Below are 26,873 nucleotides of genomic sequence, written 5' to 3'. Positions count from 1 at the left end.
GAGCATGAGTTCTGAGTACAAAAGTTATGAATGTTATTTATTCCTTAACACACGTTTCAATCCTCGAAAGTTTTTCTACCTGGCATTGTCTGTTTGAATCTAGGTTTGATGATGCAGGGGTATATACAGCAGGGTTAAAGTTCTGCTAAGTTGCACTTGGTTTTAGCCAAATCAGTGGAGAAGATCAGAGAATCATCGATTTAATACAGCACAGAAGGAAGTTGTTTGGTCCATTGTGTCCATGCAGGCGCTCTCGAGGAGCAATTCACCTAGTGCCACCCTCCACCTTTTCCCTGCAGACCTATGAATGTTTCTTTTCAGTTAATGACCCAATTCCATCTTGAAAACCTCAATTGGCCCCCAACCTCAGGAAGTATATTCCAGATCCTAACCACCTGCTGCCTGAAAAGGTTTCTCCTCCTGTCTCTGTTGCTTTCTCTGCTTCACTTTCCAACAATGGGAACAGTTTCTCCCAATTTCAAGTCTAAATTATATCTAGTAGAAGTCAAGTTTCTGTAGTGATTTACACTGTTTTCAAACGTATTTGTACTGGAAACTTGCACTACCATAAAACTGTCTCTTTTCAGATTGTATTAATCGTTGATCAGTTTCTGTTAATCGCACCCAGTGCAGCCTTTATAACAAAGCTCTTGAATGAAGCTGTTTGCTTCAGATTTGAAAACACTTCTCATTGCCTCTTAAATGTTCTTAACTATTTAATAAACTAACCAGTGTATTCTTATTGAAAATAACTATTTACTAGTTTAAAAGTAACCTTCGGTTGCATAAAATCAAGTTACAGATGGTGGACTGGCAACTTGGATTAAATACATTTTTTGCAATTGAATCCATTTTCAACTGCATTAATGAAACAGTGCCACGGTCCCCTTCTTGAATGTATTTTGGGATGCTTTTTAAATTCAAGTGCGGGGGGGACCACCAATTGTATTCTATAATATTACTTTATTGTGTTGGTTTATGGTCATAGAAATGTACACTACGGAAACTGACCTTTCGGTCCAAGTCGTCCATGCTGACCAGCTATCCTAAACTGGAATGGTCTACTGGTAATTCATAAACTGGTTGATTTTATGCTCATGTTCACGATTATGTAAATAACAGCGAAACGTGACCCATCTCTCTAGAAAACTGACAGTTTCCCAAAGTGGAAGCTGTACCCTAGTAGCACTTTTAGGATAGTAATAAACAAATTCTGAATGTGGTGAATAGCACTTCATGCAATATTGCATGTGTTTTGAAATACAAAACAAATTTAGTCTTTGACATATTTTTATCTCTTTCATTAGATGTTGTTTTCATTCTGCATTACATTCCCCTGCAGACAGGATGAATAGGCCCCAGCCAACAGCTGTATAAAAGTAGTGACCTGGCTCAATGATCCTGACCCACAGATATTTATCGGAATGCTCACTTTTATACTATGAAACAGAATGGTAATAGTTGAGGTAGAGAGCAGAAACGCAGTTCTTGATACTGAGCTTTTACCATTGATAAACCTAACAAGAGTTTCCTAATTTGCTAACATGGTTTCTATTTCATTGCAGCGAAGAACACAAAACCATGGGCACTCGAGGAAGCGATCCAAGGTCAGATTGTGCTCAAAACGAATAGAAAAATTTGATCAATCTAGGCTTCATTGAGTTGGGCACCCACAAAGTTCCGTGTTCTTAAAAATCTGAATTGCAGCTTTCTGGAAATTAGTGCATATTGACAGTTTCATTTTGGTGGGTGGGCAAGATACAATTTTATAGGAGTAGGCTGCAGTGGTTCAAAAAGGAAACTCATCGTCAACTTCTTCGGGGCAATTTATATTGGGCAATAAATGCTGACCTAGCCAGCGTTATCCATGTCCTGTGAGTGAACTTGTCAAAAAAAAGTTTCTTCACGTTCAGTCCATTCTTGTATTTGTGTTCTGATTAAGCCTTCTCCCATCTTTCCTCATGTCACTCTCCCATTATCACTCTCTATTCCTTTCTCCCTCATCTGCTTATCTAGTAGCTTCCCCTCAAATGGATCTGTACTATACACTTTAGCCACTCCCTGTGTGAGTGAGTTCCACGTTTTGTCATTTTTTGGGGTGCAGAAGTTTCTCTTTAATTCCCTATTGGATTTCTTGGTGACTACCCAGGCTTGCCTGTATTTTAGTTATGTTCCTGTAGGAAAATGTCTAGTGCACACCTTGTTTTTTTTTCTTATTGCTGTATTGACTTCTGGCATAACTTTTAGTGACTGGTGTATAACAGGGAAAAGCCACAGTGGCCAGGTTTCTGGCACTGAGATTGGCTCTGAAGGGAAAGTAGAAGTATAGGAGAGGGCTAGTGATGGGAGATTCAATTGTGAGAGGATGAGACAGGAGATTCTGTGGTCATGAACGAGACTCCTGCATGGTATGTTGCCTCTTGAGTGCCAGGGTCAGGGATATCTCGGATCGAGTCTAAAGGGGGAGGGTGAGCAGCGAGAAGTCGTGATACATATTGGTACCAATGACATATTTAGGAAAAGGGATGAGGGCCTGAAAAGAGAATATAGGGAGTTAGGTTGGAAGCTAGAAAGCAAGATGAGCAGTGTAGTAATCTCAGGATTGCTACTGGTGCCATGTGCTAATGAGGCAAGGAATAGTGAACGAGCGCAAATGAACACGTGGCTGCAGGGCTGGTGTAGGAGGGAGGGCTTCAGATATGTGGATCATTAGGATACTTTCTGGGGAAGGTGGGACCTGTAAAAGGAGGATGGGTTGCTCCTGAACTGGAGGGATACCAACATCCTGGGCGGGAGATTTGCTAGAGCTCTTCAGGAGGGTTTCAACTGGATTGTCAGGGGAGTGGGAGCCTGAGCTACAGATCAGATAATGGGAGTAGGTAGTGAACAGCCAGATACAGTGTGCAGTGAGTCTGAGAGGAGGGATAGGCACTTGATAGGGCAAAGTTGCAGTCAGTGTGATGGGTTGAAGTGTGTCTATTTTTAATGCAAGAAGTAACAGGAATAAGCGTGATAAAGCGAGTATGGATCAGTACTTGGAGCTATGATGTTGTGGCATTACGGAGAGTTGGATATCACAGGGGCAGGAATGGTTGTTGGATGTTCCGGGGATTAGATGTTTCAAAAGGAATCGGGCGGGGTTGAGAAGCAGGGGTAAAAGAGGTGGAGGAGTGACATTGCTAATCAGGGATGGTATGACAGCTGTAGAAAAGGTCATTGAGGAGGGTTTGTCTATTGAGTCATTATGGGTGGAAGTCAGAAACAGGAAAGGAGCAGTCACTTTATTGGGAGGTTTCCATAGACCAGCTGATAGCAACAGAGACACAGGAGCGGATTGGGAGGCAGAGTTTGGAAAAGTGCAAAAGTGACAGAGTTGTTGTCATGGGTGACTTTAACTTCCCAAATATTGATTGGAACCTCCTTAGTTCAAATAGTTTGGATGGAGCAGTTTTTTGTCAGATGTGTTCAGGAAGGGTACCTGAGGCCATATTGGATTTGGTGCTTGGCAATGAACCATGCCAGGTGTCAGATCTCTCTGTGGGAGAGCATTTCAGTGAGAGTGATCACAACTCCCTGACCTTTTACTATCGTCATGGAGAGGGATAGGAGCAGATGGTATGGGAAATATTTAATTGGGGGAGGGAGAATTACAACGTTATTAGGCAGGAACAGGGGCACCTAAATTGGGAACAGTTATTCTCAAGGAAATGCACGACAGAAATGCGGAGGTTGTTTAGGGAGCACTTGCTGCCAGTGCTGGATAGGTTTTGTCCCACTGAGGAAAGGAAGGGATGGGAGGGTGAAGGAATCTTGAGTGACCAGGGATGTGGAACATCTAGTCAAGAGGAAGAAGGAACCTTACTTAAGGTTGAGGGAGCAAGGATCAGATAGGGCTTTAGAGTGTTACAAGATAGCCAGTAAAGAACTGAAGAATGGACTTAGAAGAGCTAGAAGGGAGCATGAGAAAGCCTTGGCAGGTAGGATTAAGGAAAACTCTAAGGCATTCTACACTTATGTGAGGAACAAGAGGGTGGCCAGAGTGAGGGGAGGGGCAATCAGGGATAATGGAGGGGACTTGCGCTTGGAGTTGGAGGAAGTAGGGGAGGTCCTTAATGAATACTTTGCTTCAGTATCCACGAGTGAGAGGGACCTTGTTTGTGAGGACAGTGTGAAACAGGCTGACATGCTTGAACAGGTTAATATTAAGGAGGATGTGCTGAAAATTCTGACAATCGTAAGGATAGATAACTCCCTGGGCCAGACGGGATATACTCAAGCTTACCATAGGAAGTGAGGGAAGAGATTGCTGCGCCTTCGGCGACGTTTTTTGCGCCCTCATTGTCCACTGGAGTTGTGCTGCATGATTGTAGGGTGGCAAATGTTATTCCCTTTCTTGAACAAGGGAATAAGGATAATCCTAAGAATTACAGACCAGTCAGTCATAGATCAGCGGTGGGCAAAGTATTGCAGAGGATTCTGAGAGACAGGATTTATGATTATTAGGAAAATTATAGTTTGATTCGAGAGAGTCAGCATTGCTTTGTGAGGGACAGGCCATGCCTCCCAAACCTTATTGAATTCTTTGAGGATGTGACAAAATACATTGAAGATAGGGCAGTGGATGTGGTGTACATGGAGTTTACCATGGCGTTTGATAAAGTTCCCCATGGTAGGCTGATTCAAAGTAAGGAGGCATAGGATACAGAATTGGCTGGCCCATTGAAGACAGAGGGTGGTGGTAGCTGGAAAGTATTCAGCCTGGAGCTCGGTGACCAGTGGTGCTCCGCAGGGATCGGTTCTGGGACCTCTGCTCTGTGATTTTTATAAATGAGTCGGATGAGGAAGTGGAAGGGTGGGTTAGTAAGTTTGCCGATGTCACAAAGGTTGGTGGAGTTGTGGATAGTGTGGAGAGCTGTTCTGGGGTGCAATGGGACATTGACAGGATGCAGAACTGGGCTGATAAGAGGCAGGTGGAATTCAACCCTGGAAAAGCGTGAAGTGATTCACTTTGGAAGGTTGAACTTGAATGCATAATACAGGGTTAAAGACAGGATACTTGGCAGTGTGGAGGAACAGAGGGGTCTGTGTCCATAGATCCCTCAGAGTTGCCACCCAAGTTGTTAGGGTTGTTAAGGTGGCATATGGTGTGTTGGCCTTCATTAGCAGGGGGATTAAGTTTCAGAGCTGTGAAGTTATGCCCTGGTTAGACCACACTTGGAAGATTGTGTTCAGTTATGGTCATTTCAATATGATAAGGATGTGGAAGCTTTAGAGAGGGTGCAGAGGAGATTTACCAGGATGCTGCCTGGACTGGAGGGCATGTCTTATGTAGAAAGGTTGAAGGAGCTAGGGCTTTTCTCATTGGAGCAAAGAAGGATGAGAGGTGACTTGAAAGAGGTGTACAAGATGATGAGTGGACTAGGTAGAGTGGATATCCAGAGACTTTTTCCCAGGGCACAAATGGCTATCACATGGGGGTATAATTTTCAATTGATTCAAGGAAGGTTTCGGGGAGATATTAGAGGTAGTTTTTTACGCAGAGTGGTGGGTGCATGGAATGCACTGCCAGCAATGGTACTAGAGTCAGAGACTTTAGGGACCTTTTAAGTGACCTTTGGATGGGCAGTGGGAGATAGTACAATGAAGGGTGTGTCGGTTAGTCTTGGATAAAAGGTCAGCATAACATGCGCTGTTCTCTGTTCTGTGTTCTCTTGCATAATCCAAGTAATAAGTGACCCCCCCCCCCCATTCTTCCTCTGAAAAATGTACTACTTCATATTTAACTGTTAGACCATGTTAGAAGTTCAAGTCATTAATGTAAACTGTGACTAGCAGTGATCCTAGCCCTAATCCATAAGGAACACCATATCTTACCTTCTGCCACTCTGAATGACTATCCTTAACTCCGGGTTTCTGCTTTCTGTCTTGAAACCAGCTTGCAACCTATTCTGCCCTACTCTCCATTTGAGTTTATTCATTCGCCTTTTGAGGGACACTTTATTGAAGGCCCTTTGGGAAATCCAGATAAATTATACTTGCTGCTTAACCATTGTCTACTCTCCATTACCACCTCAAAAGGTTCAGGAATATTGGACAAGCAAGACTTTTCCTTTTGAACTTCATGTTATCTGTTCATCGTTATATTTATTTCTAGATGTTCCTTTATTCTCCCTTTTAGTAAGGATTCCATTATTTTTCCTAATAAAAAAACTGGAAGAACCATGGGTGCTGTAAATCAGCAGCAATAACAGAAATTGCTGGAAAAGCTCAGCAGATCTGGCAGCATCTGTGGAGAGAAATCAGAGTTAACATTTCAGGTTCCTCAGCTTTTAAGGAAGAGTCACTGGACCATAAGCATTAACTCTGATTTCTCTCCACAGATGCTGACAGACCTGTCCATTGTTTGTCCTATTTACTGACGTTAAACTGACTGGTCTGTAATTTCCTGAGCATGTTCTATCCGATTCTTGAGTACCTTCCATCCCTCTGACAGTGGAAGTTTTCTGAAGTAATCATTTTAATCAGAGGAGTCATGCTTCCAGTATCTGTCCTGTGGATTCTGTTTAAATATGGGCAATGTTTGCTGATACTGGCAACTGCGAGCAACCATGCATTGTGTTCATCCAGGAATGCCTTCTATATATGGATTCAATCCATTTGTACCAGGGTTTTATTCCAGTTTGAATACATTTGGATCATCCAGTACATTCTTGTTTTTAAATTCAGTGGTGTGCTTACTTGTACCCTGCCACACACTTCATGATCTAATTCTCATCACTTTTTTTTTTAAACGTTTATGTGTCTGTAAAGTCTTTATTATTTTACTTTATATTCTTTGATAATTTAATTTCACGTTTCACTTTGCCTTTTTAAATTGTTTGCATCTTAATGTTTTTTTTCCTCATCCCTTCATTTTGGTCTCTTACCCTGCACTCTATATGGACTTCATATATGCCCTTTATTGAAGCTTTAGTTGACTGCTTCTTTCTTTATTCATTCATGGAATTCCTCTAGTGTTTAGTTTCTTTCAGCAGATTATAATGTTGCTGCTCTCTGTTAAACACCGATCTGGCTGATCCTATTGCTGATTTACATTGTTGTTTGCCATTTAATTTTCACAAGTCCTAGCAGGTCCTTCAAATACAGCTTTTTTCCAACCTGTTGACTTAGTGTATAATATTATGGTCACTGCTGCCTGTATGTTCTCCTACTTTTACAGCTGCTTTAATTAATTTCCCAATACCACGTCCAGCTGTGAATCTACCCCAGTTGGGGTTTCTAGGTTAGAAAGGAATCCTGTACACCTTTACAAGTTAATTTTCTTACCCCCTTTACCGATCTCTTCTGTCTAATTCACATCAGTGGAATTGAAATCTCTCTCAATTTCTTGTTTTTAAAATAAATGTATTCCTCTCCCTTCTGCTATCAGGTGGTCTATGGACTACAACTATAACTGTGATTGATCCATGATTATCTTGCATCTCTACCCATATGGGTTTTGTTTTTGGCTTCATGATAGCTACATCTCTGTTTTTTCTACTTCTATTATACTGTTCCTAATAAGTACACTATTCCACTTATTCCTCACTCTTTCCTAAATATGCTATAACTTGCAATGTTTAATTCCCAGTTCTGATTTTTCTGCAGCCATGTCTCCGTATTCCTTCCCGTGTATGACTGCCTCGAATTCCCCTGCTTTATTATAGATACTCTGCACATTGCTGTACAGACATTTAACTCCTTTTAATAGGATTTCTTCTCATTTTATGTTTAGGCGTCTTCTTAGATCCCCATTTTCTCAATGTATTAATTGCCATGCAATCAGTGTGTGCTGTTATGTTATTCTTGTATCTTAGACCTTAATTTCTGATACTTTTCAGCAGGACCACCTCCCGATCATTTGTTTCACAGCAGTTGGACTTGCACTTTCCCTTTCTAAGTTCCTATCTGGCTGTCATGAGAGAGGTTTTACTGTGGTACCAGGTAGGCAGTACCCTTTCAGGGTTCTCTTTCTTGCCTTTGGAGGATGCTGTGTATCCTCCAAACTGTAGGTTATAGAGTTACCCTCCAATTATTGGCGCACTTCTATTTAACTGTTTCCCTGTTCTTCCCCTATAGTATTCTGAGCCCCAGTTCCTTGGGTTGCATGGTGGCTGTCCTCCCTAAGTTCACAAGAAAGAGTATGTTGTTCTTGTTGGACCAAGCCAATGTTTTCAGGGCTGTCTTATTCATCTCTACCTAAAGCCCCACCATCCAGATTCCTGTCAGTTATACCCACCTTGTTCTGAAATATAAACAGAAAATGCTGGATCTACTCAGCAGATGAGACAGTGCCTGTAGAAAGGGAAGCAGAGTTAATGTTTCAGCTAATGATGAGCCATCTGATGAAGTGTCATTATTGACCTAAAGTATTCACTCACTCTGTCCACAGATGCTCCCTGACCTACTAAGTATCCAGCATTTTTTTGTTTTTATTTCAAATTTTGAGCATCCAGGTTTTGTATCCCTGTCCTGAAGCTATGTATTCCCTTGATTGATTTCTGGACAAAATAATGCAGAAACTCTTCCCCCTACCCACATGTGCCCATTTCTTTCCAAGTCAATTTTAGCTGTGAGCAGAAGAGTTTGAAACAGAATATCTTGTGCAGTCACGTTTACTTGGGGCAGTTTTGCAGCTTACTCAGTAAGGGAGTTGGGGGCTATGGGGAAAAGGTATGAAGTGGAGTTGAGGATTATCAGATCAACAATGATTTCATTGAATAGTGGGCAATATCTTTGACGTGTCCAATTTTATTTACTTAATTAATAAAATGAATGAACAAAGACATTAAAGAGGGAAGCTGTAGGTTTATTGAAGTTGGTATCAACCCTGGTACAGTACCAAGAGAGCAAGAAGGTCAAAGAGTACTGAAGGGTTGGAGTAGGAAACTGGGAGGATTCTGAGAGTACAAAAATCAAAGGAGGTATGAAGGTCGAAGAGAGGGTCTAGGAGGATACAAAGGAGAAGCTTTTTTTTTCTGAAAAGGGAAAGAAATGCTGAAATGAACCTGATGCAGAGTGGTAGACAAAGGTGTACATGAATTGTTGGGCAAACTTAAGTTGCATAGACCTGGTTGCACAGCAACCATTAAGGTGTGTAAATCATGGTAATTGGAAAGCAGAGCAGGCAATAAGGAAGAATCCAGAGTTAAATTCAGGGTCCTGTTGTGTGGTAAAGTTGACAGAAGTAAGGTGGAGTCAGCATGGTGGACTGACAAACTATTGTTCAGTAAAGTCCAGAAGCAGTTTGAAGAGTAGAGTATTGGAAAACACACTGATAGAAGGATTTATATGGTAATGAAGATGTCTATAGAATCAGATACAGGTCAGAAAGCTAATGGTGAAGTGCAAGGCACAAAGGTCCAGAAGTGGCAGGTAAATAAGTTTGGCCCAGGGATTGAATTTCTGATGATGAACAGACTAAGTGAAGGTCAAAAAACAGTAGAGCCAGTTGGCCACTCGCAGGCTTAGCTAGGAATAGCAGCAACGGGGAAAGGGTTGTAAAGTGATCAGAGTTTATTCTTACCTCTATCCTAATGAGGTCAAAGTAGAAAGCTTTTTTTCAGCAATACTTGAGTTCTGTAGTACCAAGTGACAAAGTTTGTGAGAAGATTTGTAGTTCGGGTGCTCGTTGTTGTGGTTCTGTTCGCCGAGCTGGGAATTTGTGTTGCAGACGTTTTGTCCCCTGTCTAGGTGACATCCTCAGTGCTTGGGAGCCTCCTGTGATGCGCTTCTGTGATGTTTCCTCCGGCATTTATAGTGATTTGAATCTACCGCTTCCGATTGTCAGTTCCAGCTGTCCGCTGCAGTGGTCGGTATATTGGGTCCAGGTCGATGTGCAGAAGTGGTAATGCAAAGATTAGAACAAACAGTCTTACCGCAAATTCAACCCAAACTCTGGGTCAGATATGTGGATGACACCTTTGTAATCATTAAAAACACAGAAATGGAGAACACACACCGGATCATCAACGCCACACTCACAGGAATCCGATTCACTAAAGAGGAAGAAAAGGACAACCAACTCCCATTTCTAGGCGTGATGGTACAGAGAACACCGAATGGAGAATTCACCACAAAGGTACACAAAGCCCTGAAGAAGGGCTTATGCCCGAAACGTCGATTCTCCTGTTCCCTGGATGCTGCCTGACCTGCTGCGCTTTTCCAGCAACACATTTTCAGCTCTGATCTCCAGCATCTGCAGACCTCACTTTCTCCACAAAGGTACACAGGAAAGCCACACACACAGACCAAGCCCTGAACTACGAAAGCAACCATCCCAACACACACAAAAGAAGTTGCATCAAGACACTGTTCAAAAGGGCCACAACACACTGCAGCCCACCAGAACGGCAAAAAGAGGAAGAAGAACACCTCTACAATGTATTCGCCAAAAACGGATACCCCCGCAATTTCATCAACAGATGCGGAAGGGAAAGACAACGGAATGAGGACATGCCACAACCCAAAGGACTAGCTACACTGCCATACATCAAGAGCATTTCAGAACTGACAGCCAGACTACTGCGACCACTAGGACTCATAACAGCAGCTATCCTTAGTAGCCACACACTCAGATGACAAGCAACATGAGTTCGACTGGGACAACACTACTATTATAGGACAAGCCAAACAGAGAACAGCCAGGGAATTTCTAGAGGCATGGCACTCATCCACAGATTCACTCAATAAGCACATCGACCTGGACCCAATATATCGGCCACTACAATGGACAGTTGGAACTGACAACCGGAAGCGGCAGGTACAAATCACTATAAATGCCGGAGGAAACATCACAGAAGCGCTTCACAGGAGGCTCCCAAGCACTGAGGATGTCACCTAGACAGGGGACGAAACGTCTGCAACACAAATTCCCAGCTCGGTGAACAGAACCACAACACCAAGTGACTAAAGACAGAAGCACATAGTGAGGAGCCCTGAAAGGAGCTGACAGCCAGGGAGCCATTGTGAATATTATCTGTGTTAGCTGTTGAGTGACATTTGTAAATGACCTGTTAGATTTCATATTAATGCTGGCCCAGTGGTTAAGTGCATCGTGTGGTGCTAATACTATACTGAGAACCAAAATCACAGATGAGCTTTTCAGTGTGTTAAAACTCTCTGAAACATCATAATTGCTTAGATAAGGACAGCAGATGCATGGGGTACACCATCACCTGCAAATTCCCCTTCAAATCATATCCATTTTTACTTTGAAATGTGTCTCCATCTTTCATTTTCACTTGGTTGAAGTCTTGGAACTATTTACTTAAAAGCAATGTGCATGTATCCATTTTATATCGACTTCAGTGGTCCAGGAAAGTGGTTCACTACTACCTTCTCTCGGGTCATTAGGGCTGGCTTATAAATGCAGGTCTTGGCAGTGATGACCACATTCCGTGAATTAAAAAAAAAGCTATGAGTAGGAGAAAAGCAGCAGCCAGGGTTACCAAAAGCAGGGCATGCCTCAGATTTTCCAGTGTTCTCTCAGTACCTTTGAAAGGATTCTTTTCTTATTCCTTTCAGTCCAATTCCAAGTTAAAATTGGTACGAAGCCTTGCTGTGTGTGAAGAGTCTTCTCACCCGTTCACATGTGATGGTCCTCAGGAAATCCAGGTAAACCTAAAGGAGAAACACCGTTTGAAGGAGGTTGAATGTACAAAGTAGAAGACCCTTCCATGAATCGACTAAAAGGGCACAATGTTGCACCACTCCCAGGTGCAGCGAGCAAAGTGGGTGGGGAACCAAAAATCAGGTTAGCAATTAAATTCTCAGAACTATAAAGGTGGGTCAAGCTTCCTGACAACAAGCATTATGAAGTCTTTTTATATACATGTGCATGCTCATTAAAATGCCAGTTAGCCAGAATTATGATACTCTTGACAACTAAGTTCTCTACGAGCAAGCAGTAAATGCCTTCTGATTCCTGGCTATATCAGAGGTGTGCAGCAGGTGAGGAACTCTACTCGCTGGACTTTGCAGTGAACAGCTGCTACTTTGCCCTCTTTTTTTGGGTTGGAAAGGGTGACAATTGTCTGTGCCATGCTGTGATTGAGAGAAGGTGGCAGTAGTGAGTAAGCTGCATGAGGTGTGAGTGAGAAAGAGAAGGATGCTTGAGTATGATGGGCATGGGTAAAGGAGGCTGGAGAATAGTGGAAACATGTCTGGCCAAGGAGGGCAGAAGAGCCAGAATATTTAGCTGCAGGTGTCCATTCCAAGAGCTTGAGTGATGCTGCTGGCTTGCCGGGAATTACTGTCTATCTGGACCTTTGATCCCAAAGGGTAATGATGGAGGCATTGACCTGCTGCCTGTTCATACCACAAGGTTCTCCATGATCACATACAAGCTGAAAACACCCTAGTTACGCAAGAAAAGTTGACCTGCCCCAGAGGGGAAATGGAGCTCGTTTCTCTGCCCTCTGCTGAAAGTTATAAAATGATATTTCTTCATTCAGCAACTTGTACACACTGCAGGAGTTAATCCAGTCATGATTCTTGGGAGGCAAAGCATGTCCTGACTCGCTGGGCTTTTTTAATCACCAGAAACTTTGCCTATGGCATGTTGCTTTTATTTAATATAGAAGCCTGATGGAGCACTGGTTTCCTCAGCCAAGTTTTCTGTTCTTTTCAGAACATTGCAATGAGTATTCTTCAGATATTTTTGATCAGATTAGTTAATCCAACTTGTTGTGACTGCAGTGTTAGGCTCCCAGTTCCGGACATTAATGTTCACATTTTGTTTATTAGTTTGGTGATCGTTTGCTCACGCTAACACCCTAACCTTTTTTTTGTTCAGCTGACGTTAAAGAGATTCAGACAAAGTACAACCTTCATGTGTTTATCGTTATTGAAAAAAACGACCCGAACAGAATGACATTACTTTGCAGATCAATGCAGTGTTGATTTCCTATTCTGCCAAAGGCTTTAAGCACTGCATTAACCATGTTAGGCAAATTAATACTGCTAATGGTCTTGGTCGATACGTACATTGCCTTGTCCATACACACTGGACTGCTGTCATACGGCAGTCGCCTTGGGATTTGGGTCTGTGTTTGTCAGGGAGACTTGGATCGAAAGTGATGTATTATGCATAACGAAATTAATTGGAGGAGGAGGAAAATCAAAGAATTACAAGATGAAAGAAAAAGGGACATCGCTATTCAAAATGTATTTGACTTGAATTTCTCAGAACCTGCTGGCGTGGAGCATCAGAACAAATGGGTTGTGGCTTCTCCCAGTCAAGAACTGTCAGAAGTAACTAATCAAATTACAGTCGGTTATGAAACAAACTTGGTGATATCTTGATGGGCCATAACAGTCGTATTATTGCAGGACTATTAAGTCATGTTCTGGAGAACTAAGTTCATATCCTGCCACAGCAGATGATAGAATTTGAATTCAAATTCAATAAAAGTTTGGAATTAAGAGTCTAATGATGACCATGAGTCCACTGCCATCTTTACCTGGTCTGACTTACATGTGACTCCAGACCCACAGCAATGTGGTTGACTGCTAACTATTGGGCAATAAATGCTGGGATAGTCAGTTGTGTCCTCATCCCATGAATGAATATTAAACAAAACCCAGTAGATGCATCAAGTAAAATTTGTTTTGGCCATTGTTATGAAGCATAACTGATCTTTCTGCTGACTTGGATTGGTGCTGCACACCACCACTGTCAGGTTCTGGTCAAATAACCCAAAGGATTTTGGCTACCAAATTTTTATTGATTGTCATCTACAGCCCCTTTGCCTGAGAGATGTGTGAGTGGATTCCCTAAAGTTTCGAGTTTCTTGGGCTGGCACTAAACATGAATGTGATCTGGGAAGCTGTCTTGTCATTTTTACTGGTGGAGAGATTCATTGTATCTCACTTTTTTAAAAAAAAACCTGAAAGAACTGCAGATGCTGTAAATCAGAAACAAAAACAAAAAAGTTGTTGAGAAAGCTCAGCAGGTCTGGTAGCAGCTGTGAAGAGAAATCCAAGTTAATGTTTCTGGTCCAGTGACCCTTCCTCAGAACTGTATCTCACTGTTGGCTGCCGACTAACTAGCTTGTATTGCTCTGTAAGGTTTGACAGTAACCTCTACCTATACCATATTTTACAGGATGTTATTCAACTCCAGTTCACTTGCCCTTCTGATAAAGAAGAAGAAAGGCCCTCAAAGGATGGCTCTGAGAAAGAAGACAAGGAAAAGAAAGAGAAGTTGGAGAAAGTCCCAAGAAAAATGCTGTCAAGAGGTCAGAAACTAACTTCCTGTCTGATTAATGCTGAAGATTTAGTGCAAAAATTGCTAAGTAAAAAGACTCTAAATTGTGTCACACGATCTCAAACTGATCGCTGTTTGCAACACCGTAGACTACCATTTGAGCTGTTAGGTCCGTGCAGCTCATTCGTTCCAGTCAGCAGTCGTGTGGCCCTGCAAATATTTTCTCTTCAGATATTAATCCAATTCCCCTTTGAAAGTATGATTGAATCTGCCTCCATCACACATTTCAGAAATGGCATTTCAGATACTAACCACCATCTGTATTTTTAAAAAAAACTATCCTCCGATTGCTTCTAGTTCTTTTACCAATCATCTTTGATCAGTGCCGTCTGGTTCTTGACCACTCTGCCGATTTTCTCCCTGTTCAGATCCCTTATTATTCTGTACAACTCTTATCTCAGTTCTCAGCCTTCCCTTCTCCAAGGAGAACAATCATCTGTCAATGTAACTGAAGTCCCTCAGTCCTGGAATCATTTTCATGATTTTATTCTACACCATAAAGCCTCCTGTTCTTCTTAAAGTGTGGTGTCCAGATTGGTGCACAGTATTGCAACTGAGTTTTAACCAATGTTTTACACGTGTTTTTTTAGTTTAGATTCCCTACAGTGTGGAAACAGGCCCTTCAGCCCAACCAGTCCACACTGACCATCTGAAGAGTAACCCATCCAGACCCATTTCCTTCTGACTAATGCACCTAATGCTACAGGCAATTTAGCAAGGCCAATTCACCTGACCTGCACACCTTTTGACTGTGGGAGGAAACTCAGTAGTAAGGGTATGGAATGCTTTGCCTGCATTGGTAGTAGATTCGCAAAGTTGAAGTGCATTTAAGTCGTCATTGGACAGGCAAATGGACATACATGGAACAGTGTAGGTGGGATGGGCTTCAGATTAGTATGACAGGGCGGCGCAACATCGAGGGCCGAAGGGCCTGTACTGCGCTGTAATGTTCTGTGTTCACCCGGAGGTGACCCACGCAGACACGGGGAGAATGTGCAAACTCCACACAGACAGTCACCCGAGGCTGGAATCGAACCTGGAACCCCCATGCTGTGAGGTAGCAGTGCTAACCACTGAGCCACCGTGCTGCTCCATAGCTTCTTTGGCACTTTTTGCCTCTGTTTACAAAGGATGCCATTGGCTGCCTTAATCACTTTAACCTGCCCTGCTGTCTTCAACTGTTTGGGACATTTACCTCAGTCTCTCTGTTTCAGTACCCCCTTTTGAATTGTACCTTTTACATTACCTCTCCTTGATCTTACGGCCAAAATAATGGTTCCATGCTTTCTCTGAATTAAATTTTAGCTGTCACGTGGTTGTTCATTTCAGCTTACATCCTGTAAAATTCTGTCAATATCATCATCACAGTTCACAATATGTTCAATTTCTGTGTCAACTGTGGAGAAAGAAGACTTTGTTCAACATTGTTGCTTCAATTTTCAAAACAACTGCAATGAGGTGTGACAACCACAAAACCTATCTGAATCCATCTTATTAGATATACAAGGTGTTTGTGGGATTATGTGAAATATTTTCAAAGGCAGTCTGAATAAGAATATAATTTTATCGTTGCATATTCTGCCCTTTCTGTACTATTCCAACAGAACTGGTTTAGTCAAGGCCACATGGAATTCATAGAAATTGGGCAACTGGGTTAAGGATTGCTCCTTTTGATTAGTGTTGAAATGTTTCAAGACCTGCTATTATCAGATGTTCACTTTTTTTTTCTGTTATCATAGGCAGTCAGAAATACAGTAATAAAATGGATTTGCTTGGCTATGGGAGATTTCATTAAATGAATATCAGATGGTTGGATTCATTTCTCTTTCAGTTCTACAACAGTACCGTGTAACAAGGTTTCAGCTCACTATTAACCTCCCTTGTCCCCTCTAAATAAGAGTGTATTAGATGTTTCTGTTGGTTTTGCAGCTGTTTAATAAGCATACCTGTTCTGGAGAATTATACTGTTTTTCTTACCCTGTGACAAGCATCTCCTGTCTGATTTACCAATGACTGCATCCCTCTACTTCAAAAACAAGTCCTGAACCATTTTTTGTGAGAGCACCTTGGACTGGACAATTGTGATATTTTCCCCCCTCCTTGTCATTTAGCAGCTTTTGGCGAGTACCCATAAGTGCTGCAACATGGGAAGAACAACAACAGACTCCCCTTCCTAGATGGCACAGTGGAACGAACAGTCAGTGGAGAACTGCAGACCAGTGTCGACAAGAAAGCAACACGCAGACCAGATACTCAACTACAGGAGCAATCCTCCCAACACCCACAAACTGAGCTGCATCAGAACATTATCTAAATGGGCCACAACACACTGTAGTGCTCAGGAACTACGAGCAGCAGAAGAAAAATACCTATACAGTGCAATCAAGAACAGCAGGTACTCCATAATTCCTGATGAAGAGCTTTGGCCCGAAACATCGATTTTCCTGCTCCTTGGATGCTGCCTGACCTGCTTTTCCAGCACTACACTCATCCTGACCCGATAAACACAGTCCACCGATTCTTAAACAACAAACCCAAATAAGGAGATAAACACGCCCAGAGACTCTAGTCACACTACCAGACATCAAAGACCTCTCTGAAATGACTTCCAGACTACACAGACCCCTTGGCATCATGGTAGCCCACAAATCTACCAACACACAAACAGCTACTGATGAACCAACAGCCAGCAAAATGAATGTCATTTACAAAATATCCTGCAAGGACTGTAACAAATACTACATTGGACAGACAGGCAGGAAACTAGCCCCCAGGATACATGAACACCAACTAGCCACCAAAAGACATGACCCGCTATCACTAGTGTCCTTACACACCGATAAAGAAGGACCCCACTTTGACTAGGACAACACACCCATCCTAGGACAGACTAAACAGAGACACACACGGGAATTCCTAGAGGTTGGCATTCAAACTGGAACTCCATCAATAAACACATCGATTTGGACCCCATTTACCAACCTCTAAGAAAAAGAACCAGAAATGATATCACCCACCTTAACAGACCAAGACACACAAACAGAATGTAGGTCAGAACACCAGCGCTTCACCGGAGGCTCACTGAAGGTGTTACCCAGTATGGTGACATTCTGAGAACAAACCTACCAGCTCAGTGAGCAAACTTACAACCTGAGTGTAGAGATATTAACCTAGTGACCCAATCAAGTACTTTTATGCACAGCATAGAGCCTCTACCTCAAACCCTTGTGAATGATTGTATTTTATTGGATGGTGCAAGATCCTTCCAGTTCTGGAATAATTACAGCACAAAAAGAACATAATAAACATTATGTAAAATTTAGTTAAGAACAAAAGGAGATTTAGTTTACATAGCTGCTTTTGTTATTTTTAATGAGCCAGTTTCTATGCATGGTTTTGGCATTGTGAAAATTTGATTTGCTAATCAGGAAGGCAGATAGTTAGAGCTCTGATGATTGGAAAATGTTTTTCACACAGTCAAAATTTCATAAACAGCTTGGAGAAAAGGTTGCTACAAAGTTTACATTCAAAATTTTGGTTCTTCCATTAAATTATTGCACATAATGAGTCTTTGAAAGTTTTTACACCCACAGTTTTATCATTAGCTCTGCATGCATATATATTTTATAGCTGCCATTTGGGGAAACCTTAATATCATAAAAGAGTAAAAGCTTTGGAAAAATGATCACTGGTAGATATTTAGTTGGTGTTCAGATTTGTTCTTTACGTAAGACTGTTAGAGAATCTGTAATGTTATGTCACCTTGGAATCCAGCAAGATCCTGAGCTGAACTTTGGACAGCCACTCCATCTCACAAGCTCGTATTTTCATCTCTGTAGTGCCACCTGACTGCATCCCTTCTTCTGAAATCCTCATCTTTGTCATTGTTACCTTCTCCAGCCTCAATTGCTCTAATGTTTTCCTGGCCTGGCCCTCTGATCTGCATATCTCTATAGACTTGAGCTTGTGCAAAAGACTGCCTGTATCTGAACCTGTACCAGGTCGTCCTCAACTACATTAGCTCTCTGCTCCCCAATTTTCCATTCTCAAGTTTAAATCTCCTCCAGTCCTTCCCATCTCCTGCCTCAAGCCTGGAGCTCTCTCCTCTTTGCCCTATAAACTTTTCAGCAGTCCTCTGCTGCATTTGCTGCACCCCTGATGACCATGTCTTGCATCCTGAAATTTCCACTCCTGACTGCTTTTCTTGTTTTTAAAAACCTCCTTAAACTACCTTTGACGAAGTGTTTGCACACTTATCCTGATAACCCCTCCTTCTGGCTTGATGTGAATATTTTTTTGCATTTGAAGCTCTCTGAAAAACCCTGGGAGTTTTCTACATTTAAGGTACTTTGTACAGGCAGGTTGTTGATCTGATATTATCACACCTGCTTACTCTTTTTCTGATTCTGCCCTTAGGGTAGTGGCACTTCCAATGAGTAACCTAGCTGATTCTTTTATTTGACTTCCTTCACCCAGGAATGCTGCACTAATATAAATCACCAATTTTTGTTTCTTCCTGACCTGTCAAATTCAGCATCAAATGTATGGGCAAACTGTTTTGCCATGGTGAACATCTCAGCTGACTCAAGCTGCCCTCAACAAATGCTGACTTAACAAATCTTGTTCAGCAGTTGAATTGATTTATTTTTCAAACATAGCTCTTTCTCGTCCAGGCTGAGAGAAAACGTCAGTCCACTGACTGGAAATCAGACAACTCTACACAGCCCATGGGTCTTCCTAGAACATCACAAATACATTGACTTTGTTTTCCCCATCATAGCCCTCTTGGATTTTATTCTTTGTATAAAAAAAAATCACAGAATTGTGTAATAGGCAAGATGCTGGAATATCAGAGCAAATCAGCAGAATACTTGAACCTTAACTGGCTTGCTAGTACAGAATGTTGGGATGCAGAATCATGCTGATGACTTCCTTCACCTGTGTAATTTGACTTATTCTCTGGTTAATGAAAGGAACTTGCCTCCTCTTTTTCAAGCTGCCGCGGAGCTGAAATATTGTGATGAAGGTTCATGATGCATTGTTTTTTGAGAACTTGAGTAGGGAAGGAACCAAACTTTAGTTTTCAGTTCTGTGGAGGTGTGACTTTTGCTTAAAAAAAAAAGGTCAGAAATTAATTTTGGACTGCGGGTTTAAAACAAGGTTGATAAAAGGCATTTGACTTGAACAATTCTCTCAGGTGACCTATACTGGTCAGTTAAGTTTCTGCTGACAAATTTTTCATGGGGGGGGGCTGGTGCAGAAGAAGATCCATAAACAACACAGGTCCTGTTGGTATGAGTCTTTGAGCAGAAGTCCTGATAAGTTTAGAGGCTGCTGAAGACCTCAATTGAAGGAACCGGTGGTAAGTAAGTGAGGTGAGTTAGCAATTTGTTTTAAGCATTTCAAGGAGAGACGTTAACCAACAAAAATAGCATCTAGTAAATACACAGAATTGGCTGAAATGAAAGCTATTACAGCCCTGTCAGCTGAGTAAGATGCTTTAGTGTGCAGAGAGAAGTGACTCTTTGCTCAGGTTTGGGTATCTGTTATCCAAGTGATGTGCTAAAAGGGATAAGTCTTCCTTCCTGATATTTGTAATGAGATTATTCCAATAGTTCTTGTAGAGTTTGTGTATTTCTTTTGTGTACAAATTTTATGTTCTTTTATTAATGTATATTGGCAGTGTCTGTCCAATTAATAACCACCATGGTAAACAAACAAGACTTGTCTGGTATTACCATTACTTGGGACCAGAGCAATATACTATCAAAACATTTTTGTCTTGCACTCGTCAGGGCAAATGTATTCTTGAATTGGCCCTCTTGTATTTGCCTGATTAGTGCAAGATGAAAAGTTTCAACAATATGTCTCTTCTCAGCAACGCTATTGGGGAGGCCTGATGTGATGCTCGACTGCTTTTATAGACTGTAAAGGAGCAGATGAGCTCCTCTGAAACTGAAAAGTGACTGTTAAACTATGAGGAGGTATGAAAGAACATGCTCATAGCACTTTAATTTACCCTTCATTCCCTTGGTGAAACAAATTGTCTGGTCTTTGGTTCCTGAGCAGCTGCCAGGTTTTAAATTTCCAGCCATACGTCCATCCTTCCCCCTTCCCTCTTTAAAACCTACTTTGAACAAATTTTTCTTGATCCCTTCTCTGGATCGATGTCCACCTATTTCTGAGCATAACCAAGTGAAGTATATCTGGATGTTTCCCATGAAGAGGATGCTATATAAATACAATTGATGGATAGAGTAATCAAGATGGAGAGTTTGTCCCAGGGGAAACTGGTCACAAATCCATATCCAGTTGTATGTACTGTTAGTCATGACACTCTGCTAGAAGTTCAAATATAGTGCCATGAGATGGTTGAGTTTTCATTTCTTGCTCCTCAAATCCTGTCAACCAAAGCAGAAACAGCATCAGGTGTGGTCTTGGAGCAGTAATGTTGGTTTAAATTACTATCTTTCCAGCTAAATATGTTCATATCGGGGGGACAAAAGGAACACAATAGCTTTTTAAAAAAAAAACTACCTGCATTTCTCTCAAAGGTAACTCTTTTTTTTAAAAAATGTGATCATTTTGTCTTCTTTTTAACAGATTCAAGTCAAGAATATACCGACTCCACCGGAATCGATCTGCATGAGTTTCTAGTAAATACACTGAAAAGTAACCCCAGGTAAACACTTTGCGTTACAGAAATACATAAACCCATCATAACCTAGAGTGAGCTATCAAAATTCACTTTTACCAGAAATAATGGGGCATTTATGTTGGCATTGGTGCAGAGTACTGTTGGGTCTGTGGGTATAAATGAAACACATTGTGTCCCATTTAAGACTTATTTTAGTGGTGGTTAATGTTTTATCAATGGGAAGTTGCTTTACAGATCATATTAATCAACTGTCCGTATGAGCTTGTGGTTCTGTCAGCTTGATAGATTTATAGTCTGGCATCCTTCAGAAGTACTTCGTTGATTGCAAAGTGTGATGGTATGTCCAGTGGTGGTGAAGTGTTCCATAAGAAGCCTTTTTGTTGCCTAGATCATACAAATTAGGAGAAGAATTTGGCCACTCAACCCCTTGAACCTGCACCAGAATTCAGTAAGATTATGGCTGATCTACATCAACTGATCTGGTTACTTTCACAGACATGTTGGTAGGTTAAGTAAGTGGGCAAAAAGTTGGCAAATGGAGTATAAGGTGGGAAAATGCAAAGTTGTTCATTTTGGAAGGGCAAACAAAAGAGCAGTATTACTTAAATGGGGAAAAACCGCAACTGGAAGGGACTTATGACCGATAGCTAGCACACAGACAACAGGTAATCAGGAAGGCTAATGAAATGTTGGCCTTTATTTCAAGGGGGTTGGAGTATAAGAGGAGGGAAGTCTTACTGCAGCTGTACAAGGTTTTGGTGAAATCCCATCTGGAGCACTGAGCAGTTTTGGTCCCTTTATTTAAGGAAATATTTCATTAGAGTTCAGGGAAGGTTCATTAGGATGATCCCTGGTATGGAGGGATTTTATGAGCAAAGGCTCAACAGGTTGGGTGTCTACTCACTGGCATTTAGAAGAATGAGAGGTGAAACAAAGGGCTAGCCATAGAACACAGTGGTTACAAGAACAGTCAGAGGCTTGGAATCCTACAAGTAACTCCCCTCAAAGGGTATCCACAAGGCACAAGTCAGAAGTGTGATGGAATACTCCCCACTTGCCCCACCAACCCTGCAGAAGCTTGACACCATCCAGAGCAAAGCAGCCCACTTGATTGATCAATTGGCATCTATTCCCTCCACTGTTGACACTCAGTGTATACCATCTACAAGATGCTCTGTAGAAATTCACCAAGGCTCCTTAGCATATTCCAAAACCCATACCCACTACCATCTTGAAGGACAGGGCAGCAGGTATACAAGAACACCCTCTGCAAGTTCCCCTCCAAACCACTCACCATCCTGACTTGGAAATATATAGTCATTCCTTAATTGGGTCAAAATCCTGGAATTGCCTCCCTCACATTGTGTAGGGACATTGTGGATGTCCTACACCCAGATTGCAGTGGTTCAAGAAGGCAGCTCATTGCCCATCTCTATCTGCCTTGGAGAAGGTGGTATTACATGGTGACCTTGCCCTTGAAGCTCAACCCATAAATAGATAAATAAACATCCATCCAATCCAGGTTTTAGTCTAGCCAACCTTGCATGAACTTCTGATGCATTTATATCTTCCCTTAAATAAAGGACACCACTCTGAAATTTAGTGCTCCAGATGCTATCTCACCAATGCCCTGTACAACTGAAGCTAATCTTCCTGTTTTTGTATTCTATTCACCTTACAATAAACCACAAAATCGTATTGGCTTTCCTTATTTCTTGCTGCTTCTGCCGACTAGCCTTTTGTAATTCATGCACTTGGACACTTGGAAATCTAAATAGTCTGCCCACTGGATCCCCTTTATCCACAGCATGTCTTTCTTCCTCAAAGAACTCCAATAAATTGATTGAATGTACTTTCCCCTTCACAAAACGATGTTTGCTCTGCCTGATTAGCGTGACCTGTTCTAACTGCTCTGCTATAATGTCTTTAAGAATAGCTTAACACCTTCTCTTATGACAGATGTTACAAGCCAACTGGAGTGTAGTTTCCTGCTTTCCTCCAGCTAATTCTAAGATGTTACTCATACCTCCTTTATTGAAAATTGATTTTAAATAAAAACCTGTTCAATTCATCTGTCTCCTTTTTTCCATTGTTAATTCCCCAGACTCTGTAGGACCACCACTCATTTTGTTAACTTTAAAATAAATACCTATAGAAACTAATTAGCTACTTGTGTTTCTGGCTAGTGTTCTTTCATTTTCTACTTTTTCCCTCCTTTATTTAACCCTTCTTCATTGGATGAAATTTAAAGAACAATCTTCTGACCTGCCACCCATCTTTACGTAACTATATGCTTTTTGTGATAATTTCTCAGACATTTATTGTTTATCACAGATGACAAGTTCTCCCTGTACTTTCCATTGAGAGAAAAACCAATCTATGTTCTGTGCATTCCGAAATATATCTGTAAATGTCTGTCATATATTATCTGTTGATCTGCTCCTTACCCGAATTTGCCAATTTATTTTCACTAGCTCTACTCTCGTGGCCTCAAAGTTGCCCTTACTCACGCTTAAAATATGAGTCTTGAATCCAATCTCCTCTTCCTTCAACTGAATGTAAAATTCAATTATATTATCAATCACTGTTACCTAGAGGCACCTTCACTAAGAGGGCATTAATTAATCCTATTGTGTTGCACAATGTTAGAGTCAGTACAAACTGCTTTCTGGTTTGCTTCAGAATGTGCTGTGCTTAGAAACTCAGTCATTCTATATGAACTCTTCACTGAGGCTACCGTAGTCCATCTGATTTTTTTCACTACGCACAAATTAAAACTGCCCTATGATTATTGCTGCATCTTTTTGGCAAGGCCCCATTATTTTATTTTTCATCATACTGAGCTTACTCTTCAGAGGCCTGTACACCACTCCCACAAGTAATTACTTATCATTTCTCACCTCTACCTAAAATGCTTATGCATCCTGGTTTCCTGAATCTGGGTCATCGCTTTCTATTATACTAAAAACATAATTAACAGAGCCACCTCTCCACCTTTTCTTCACTCCCTGGTCTTCCTATTGTTATGTACCCTTCAAACTTTAGGTTTCAATCTGTAATCCTGCAGCCATGCCTCTAATGGCTGCAATGCTGTATTTAAAAATTGATAGGCAAATAGAAGTAATTGTTTTTTAAATGCTACATGTTTCAGGTACAGCAACTTTAGTTTTGTCATTTGTTTATTATAAACTGTAGTCTTATTAATTGATAGATTTGTACTGTGTCCCTTCTTAGTCATTGTCTACTTATCAATTCCCTTTTAATATCCATCTTGCCTTGTCTCTACTGTATGATCCTGTGACCCTATGATTTCATTTGAAGTCCTCCCTAGCATCCTACTTGTGACAGCTTTTGGTGTAATTTTGGGAAGGAGGTGAAATAGTGTTTTAGTCTAATAATTAATGTAATATAATGTGTGGCATTTGTTCTTAATCGCCCTGAACACCATGGGCTTTTATTTAGCAGCCTACTATATAGCACCTTATGAAAGGTCTGTTTGGAATTCCAAACAGATCATGGTCACTGATTCCTTTGTCTAATTTGCTTATTACCTCCTAAAAGATTCATCAGGCATGACCTCCTGTTGACAAAGCTGTGCTGACTCAGCCTTATGTTACCATGCATTTCCAAGTACTCTTCAATCCCATCCATTAGATTGAACTTCTACCTGCCTCCCTCCTTAAACTGGGTGTTACAGGAGGCATTGTCCAGTTCTCCGGGACCCTCCTTTACTCCAATGATTCCTGAAAGATCACTAATGTCTCTAATTTCCTCGACATTTTCTTTTCTACTAGAAAACTTCTCTCCTCCCCACCCTGTTTTGTTTTGTTTTTTTTTAAGTTGTCCTGTGCTGGTTTTTAAAAGGCTTCCCAATCCTCTGGCTTCTCCAGTAATCTTCATATTGTATGCTTTTGTTTTTATGTCCCTAACTTCCCTTGGCAGGCACAGCTGTCTCATCCTCCCCTTAGTCTATTTCTTCTTCCTTGGGATAAATTTCTGCTGTGCCTCCCAAATTATCCCCAGAAACTCCGGCCATTACTGCTCCTCCATCTTCTCTGCTAGGCTCTCCTCCCAATCAACTCTGTCCAGCTTCTCAAATGTCTTTGCTACTATCTTTATCCAATTGTAATATTGTTACCAGATTCTAGCTTCTCCCCCTCAAATTCAGGGCAAATTTTATCATATTATGATCACTGCCCCCAAGGGGTTCCTTCACCTTAAGCTTCCTGATCAAGTCTGCCTCATTACACATCACCAAATCCAGAATTGCTTGTTCCCTGGGGCACTGTACTAGCAGCTGCTCCAAAAATAAAAGCCATCTCGGACATTGCATAAATTTCTTTTCTTGGGTGCGTGTGTCTGCGGGGAGCAGACACACGCACCCCCCTCAGGGAGGGTCTCTGAGAACTGAGGAAACAAAGAAAACTGGGTAATGGATAACCCCTGCTTAAGAGGAGAAGGGAGGCAGAAGATAGGAAATTATAGGCCAGTTAGCCTGACTTCAGTCATTGGTCAGATATCACAGTAGTACTTGGACGTGCATGGTAAAATAGGACTAAGTCAGCATGGTTTCATCAAGGGGAGTTCATTCCTGACAAATTACTTAGAATTCTTTGACGCGATAATCAGCAAGTTAGGCAAAGGAGAACTAGCGAACGTGATGGATTTGTATTTCCAGAAGGCCTTTGACAAGGTGCTGCACAGGAGGCTGCTCAATAAGAGGTCAGTCCATGATGTTTGGAGTAAGGCATGAATAGATGATTCACTGATTGGCAGAAGACAGAGTGGGATAAAAGGGTCATTCCAGAATGACTAGTAAACCTTTGCAAGGGTCAATGTTCGGACCACAACTATTCACATTATACATTAACAATACGGACAAAAGAAAAGTGCATTTTTGCTAAGTTTGCAGATGACAGCAAGATTGTTGGTGTTGAAGTAGGGAAGCTGCAGAAGGTCTTGGTTAGGTTAGGAGAATGGGCAAAGAAATGGCAGATGGAATACAATGTGGGAAAGGGTGAGGTTATGCATTTTGGTCAGAAGACAAGCAGATTAATTTTCTAAACAGAGGCTTCTAAAGCATAAAAAGGGACTTGGGAGTCTGTTCAGGATTCTCAAGGTTAACATGCAGGTTCTGTTTGTAGTTAGGAAGGCCAATGCAATGTTAGCATTCATCTCAAGAGGGTTAGAATAAAAGAGCAGAGATGTCCTGCTGAGGCTTTAGAAAGCTCAGGTTAGGACACATATGGAATATTGTGACCAACTTTGGGGCCCTGTACCTAAGGAAGGAAGTGCTGGTGTTGGAGGGGATCCAGAGGAGGTTTACAAGAATGATCCCATGTCATTTGAGGAGCAGTTGAGAACTCTGGATCTGTACTCAGCGGAGTTGAAAAGGATGAGGGGGGATCTCATTGAAAATTACAGAATACTGAGAGGCCTGGATAGAGTGGACATGGAGAAGATGCTTCCACGAGGAGGAGAGACTAGGAGTGGACGGCACAACCTCAGAGTGAAGGGACAACTCTCGAACAGAGATTAGGAAGAATTTCTTGCAGCCAGAGGGTGGTGAATCTGTGGGACCCATTGCTGCAGAGGGTTGTGGAGGCCAAGTCAGTGAGTGTCTAAGACAGATAGATATATTCTGATTGGTATGGGGATCAAGAGCTATAGGGAGAAGGCAGAAGAGTGGGATTGAGAAAGATATCAGCCATGAATGAATGGTGGAGCAGATTCACTAAGCTGAAAGGCTTCTGTATCGTATGGTCTGAAGAGTGTAGGGAAATTCAATGCTTAAAGGGACCAAACTTAAAGAGTTTGTATCTTAATGCACGCAGCATCCGGAATAAGGTAGATGAACTGATGGTGCAAATGGAGGTAAATGTATTTGATCTCATAGCCATTACAGAA

General features: G+C 41.6%; 1 protein-coding gene across 1 annotated transcript in view; it reads left to right on the top strand.

Annotated features, from left to right (window-relative positions):
* The window catches only part of LOC122543373 (R3H domain-containing protein 2), a 230,714-nt gene that overhangs the window by 126,285 nt on the left and 77,556 nt on the right, over window positions 1-26,873 (top strand). The window contains exons 5-8 of the mRNA XM_043682021.1: window positions 1,566-1,607; window positions 11,566-11,655; window positions 14,147-14,279; window positions 20,912-20,990. Of these exons, the coding sequence (XP_043537956.1) occupies window positions 1,566-1,607; window positions 11,566-11,655; window positions 14,147-14,279; window positions 20,912-20,990 (344 nt within the window). The remainder of the gene's footprint in view (window positions 1-1,565; window positions 1,608-11,565; window positions 11,656-14,146; window positions 14,280-20,911; window positions 20,991-26,873) is intronic.

The sequence above is a fragment of the Chiloscyllium plagiosum genome, chromosome 43, assembly GCF_004010195.1.
Source record: "Chiloscyllium plagiosum isolate BGI_BamShark_2017 chromosome 43, ASM401019v2, whole genome shotgun sequence".
Taxonomy (NCBI): domain Eukaryota; kingdom Metazoa; phylum Chordata; class Chondrichthyes; order Orectolobiformes; family Hemiscylliidae; genus Chiloscyllium; species Chiloscyllium plagiosum.
The sequence above is the reverse complement of the archived record's forward strand: the minus strand, read 5'-3'. Positions and strand labels throughout refer to the sequence as shown.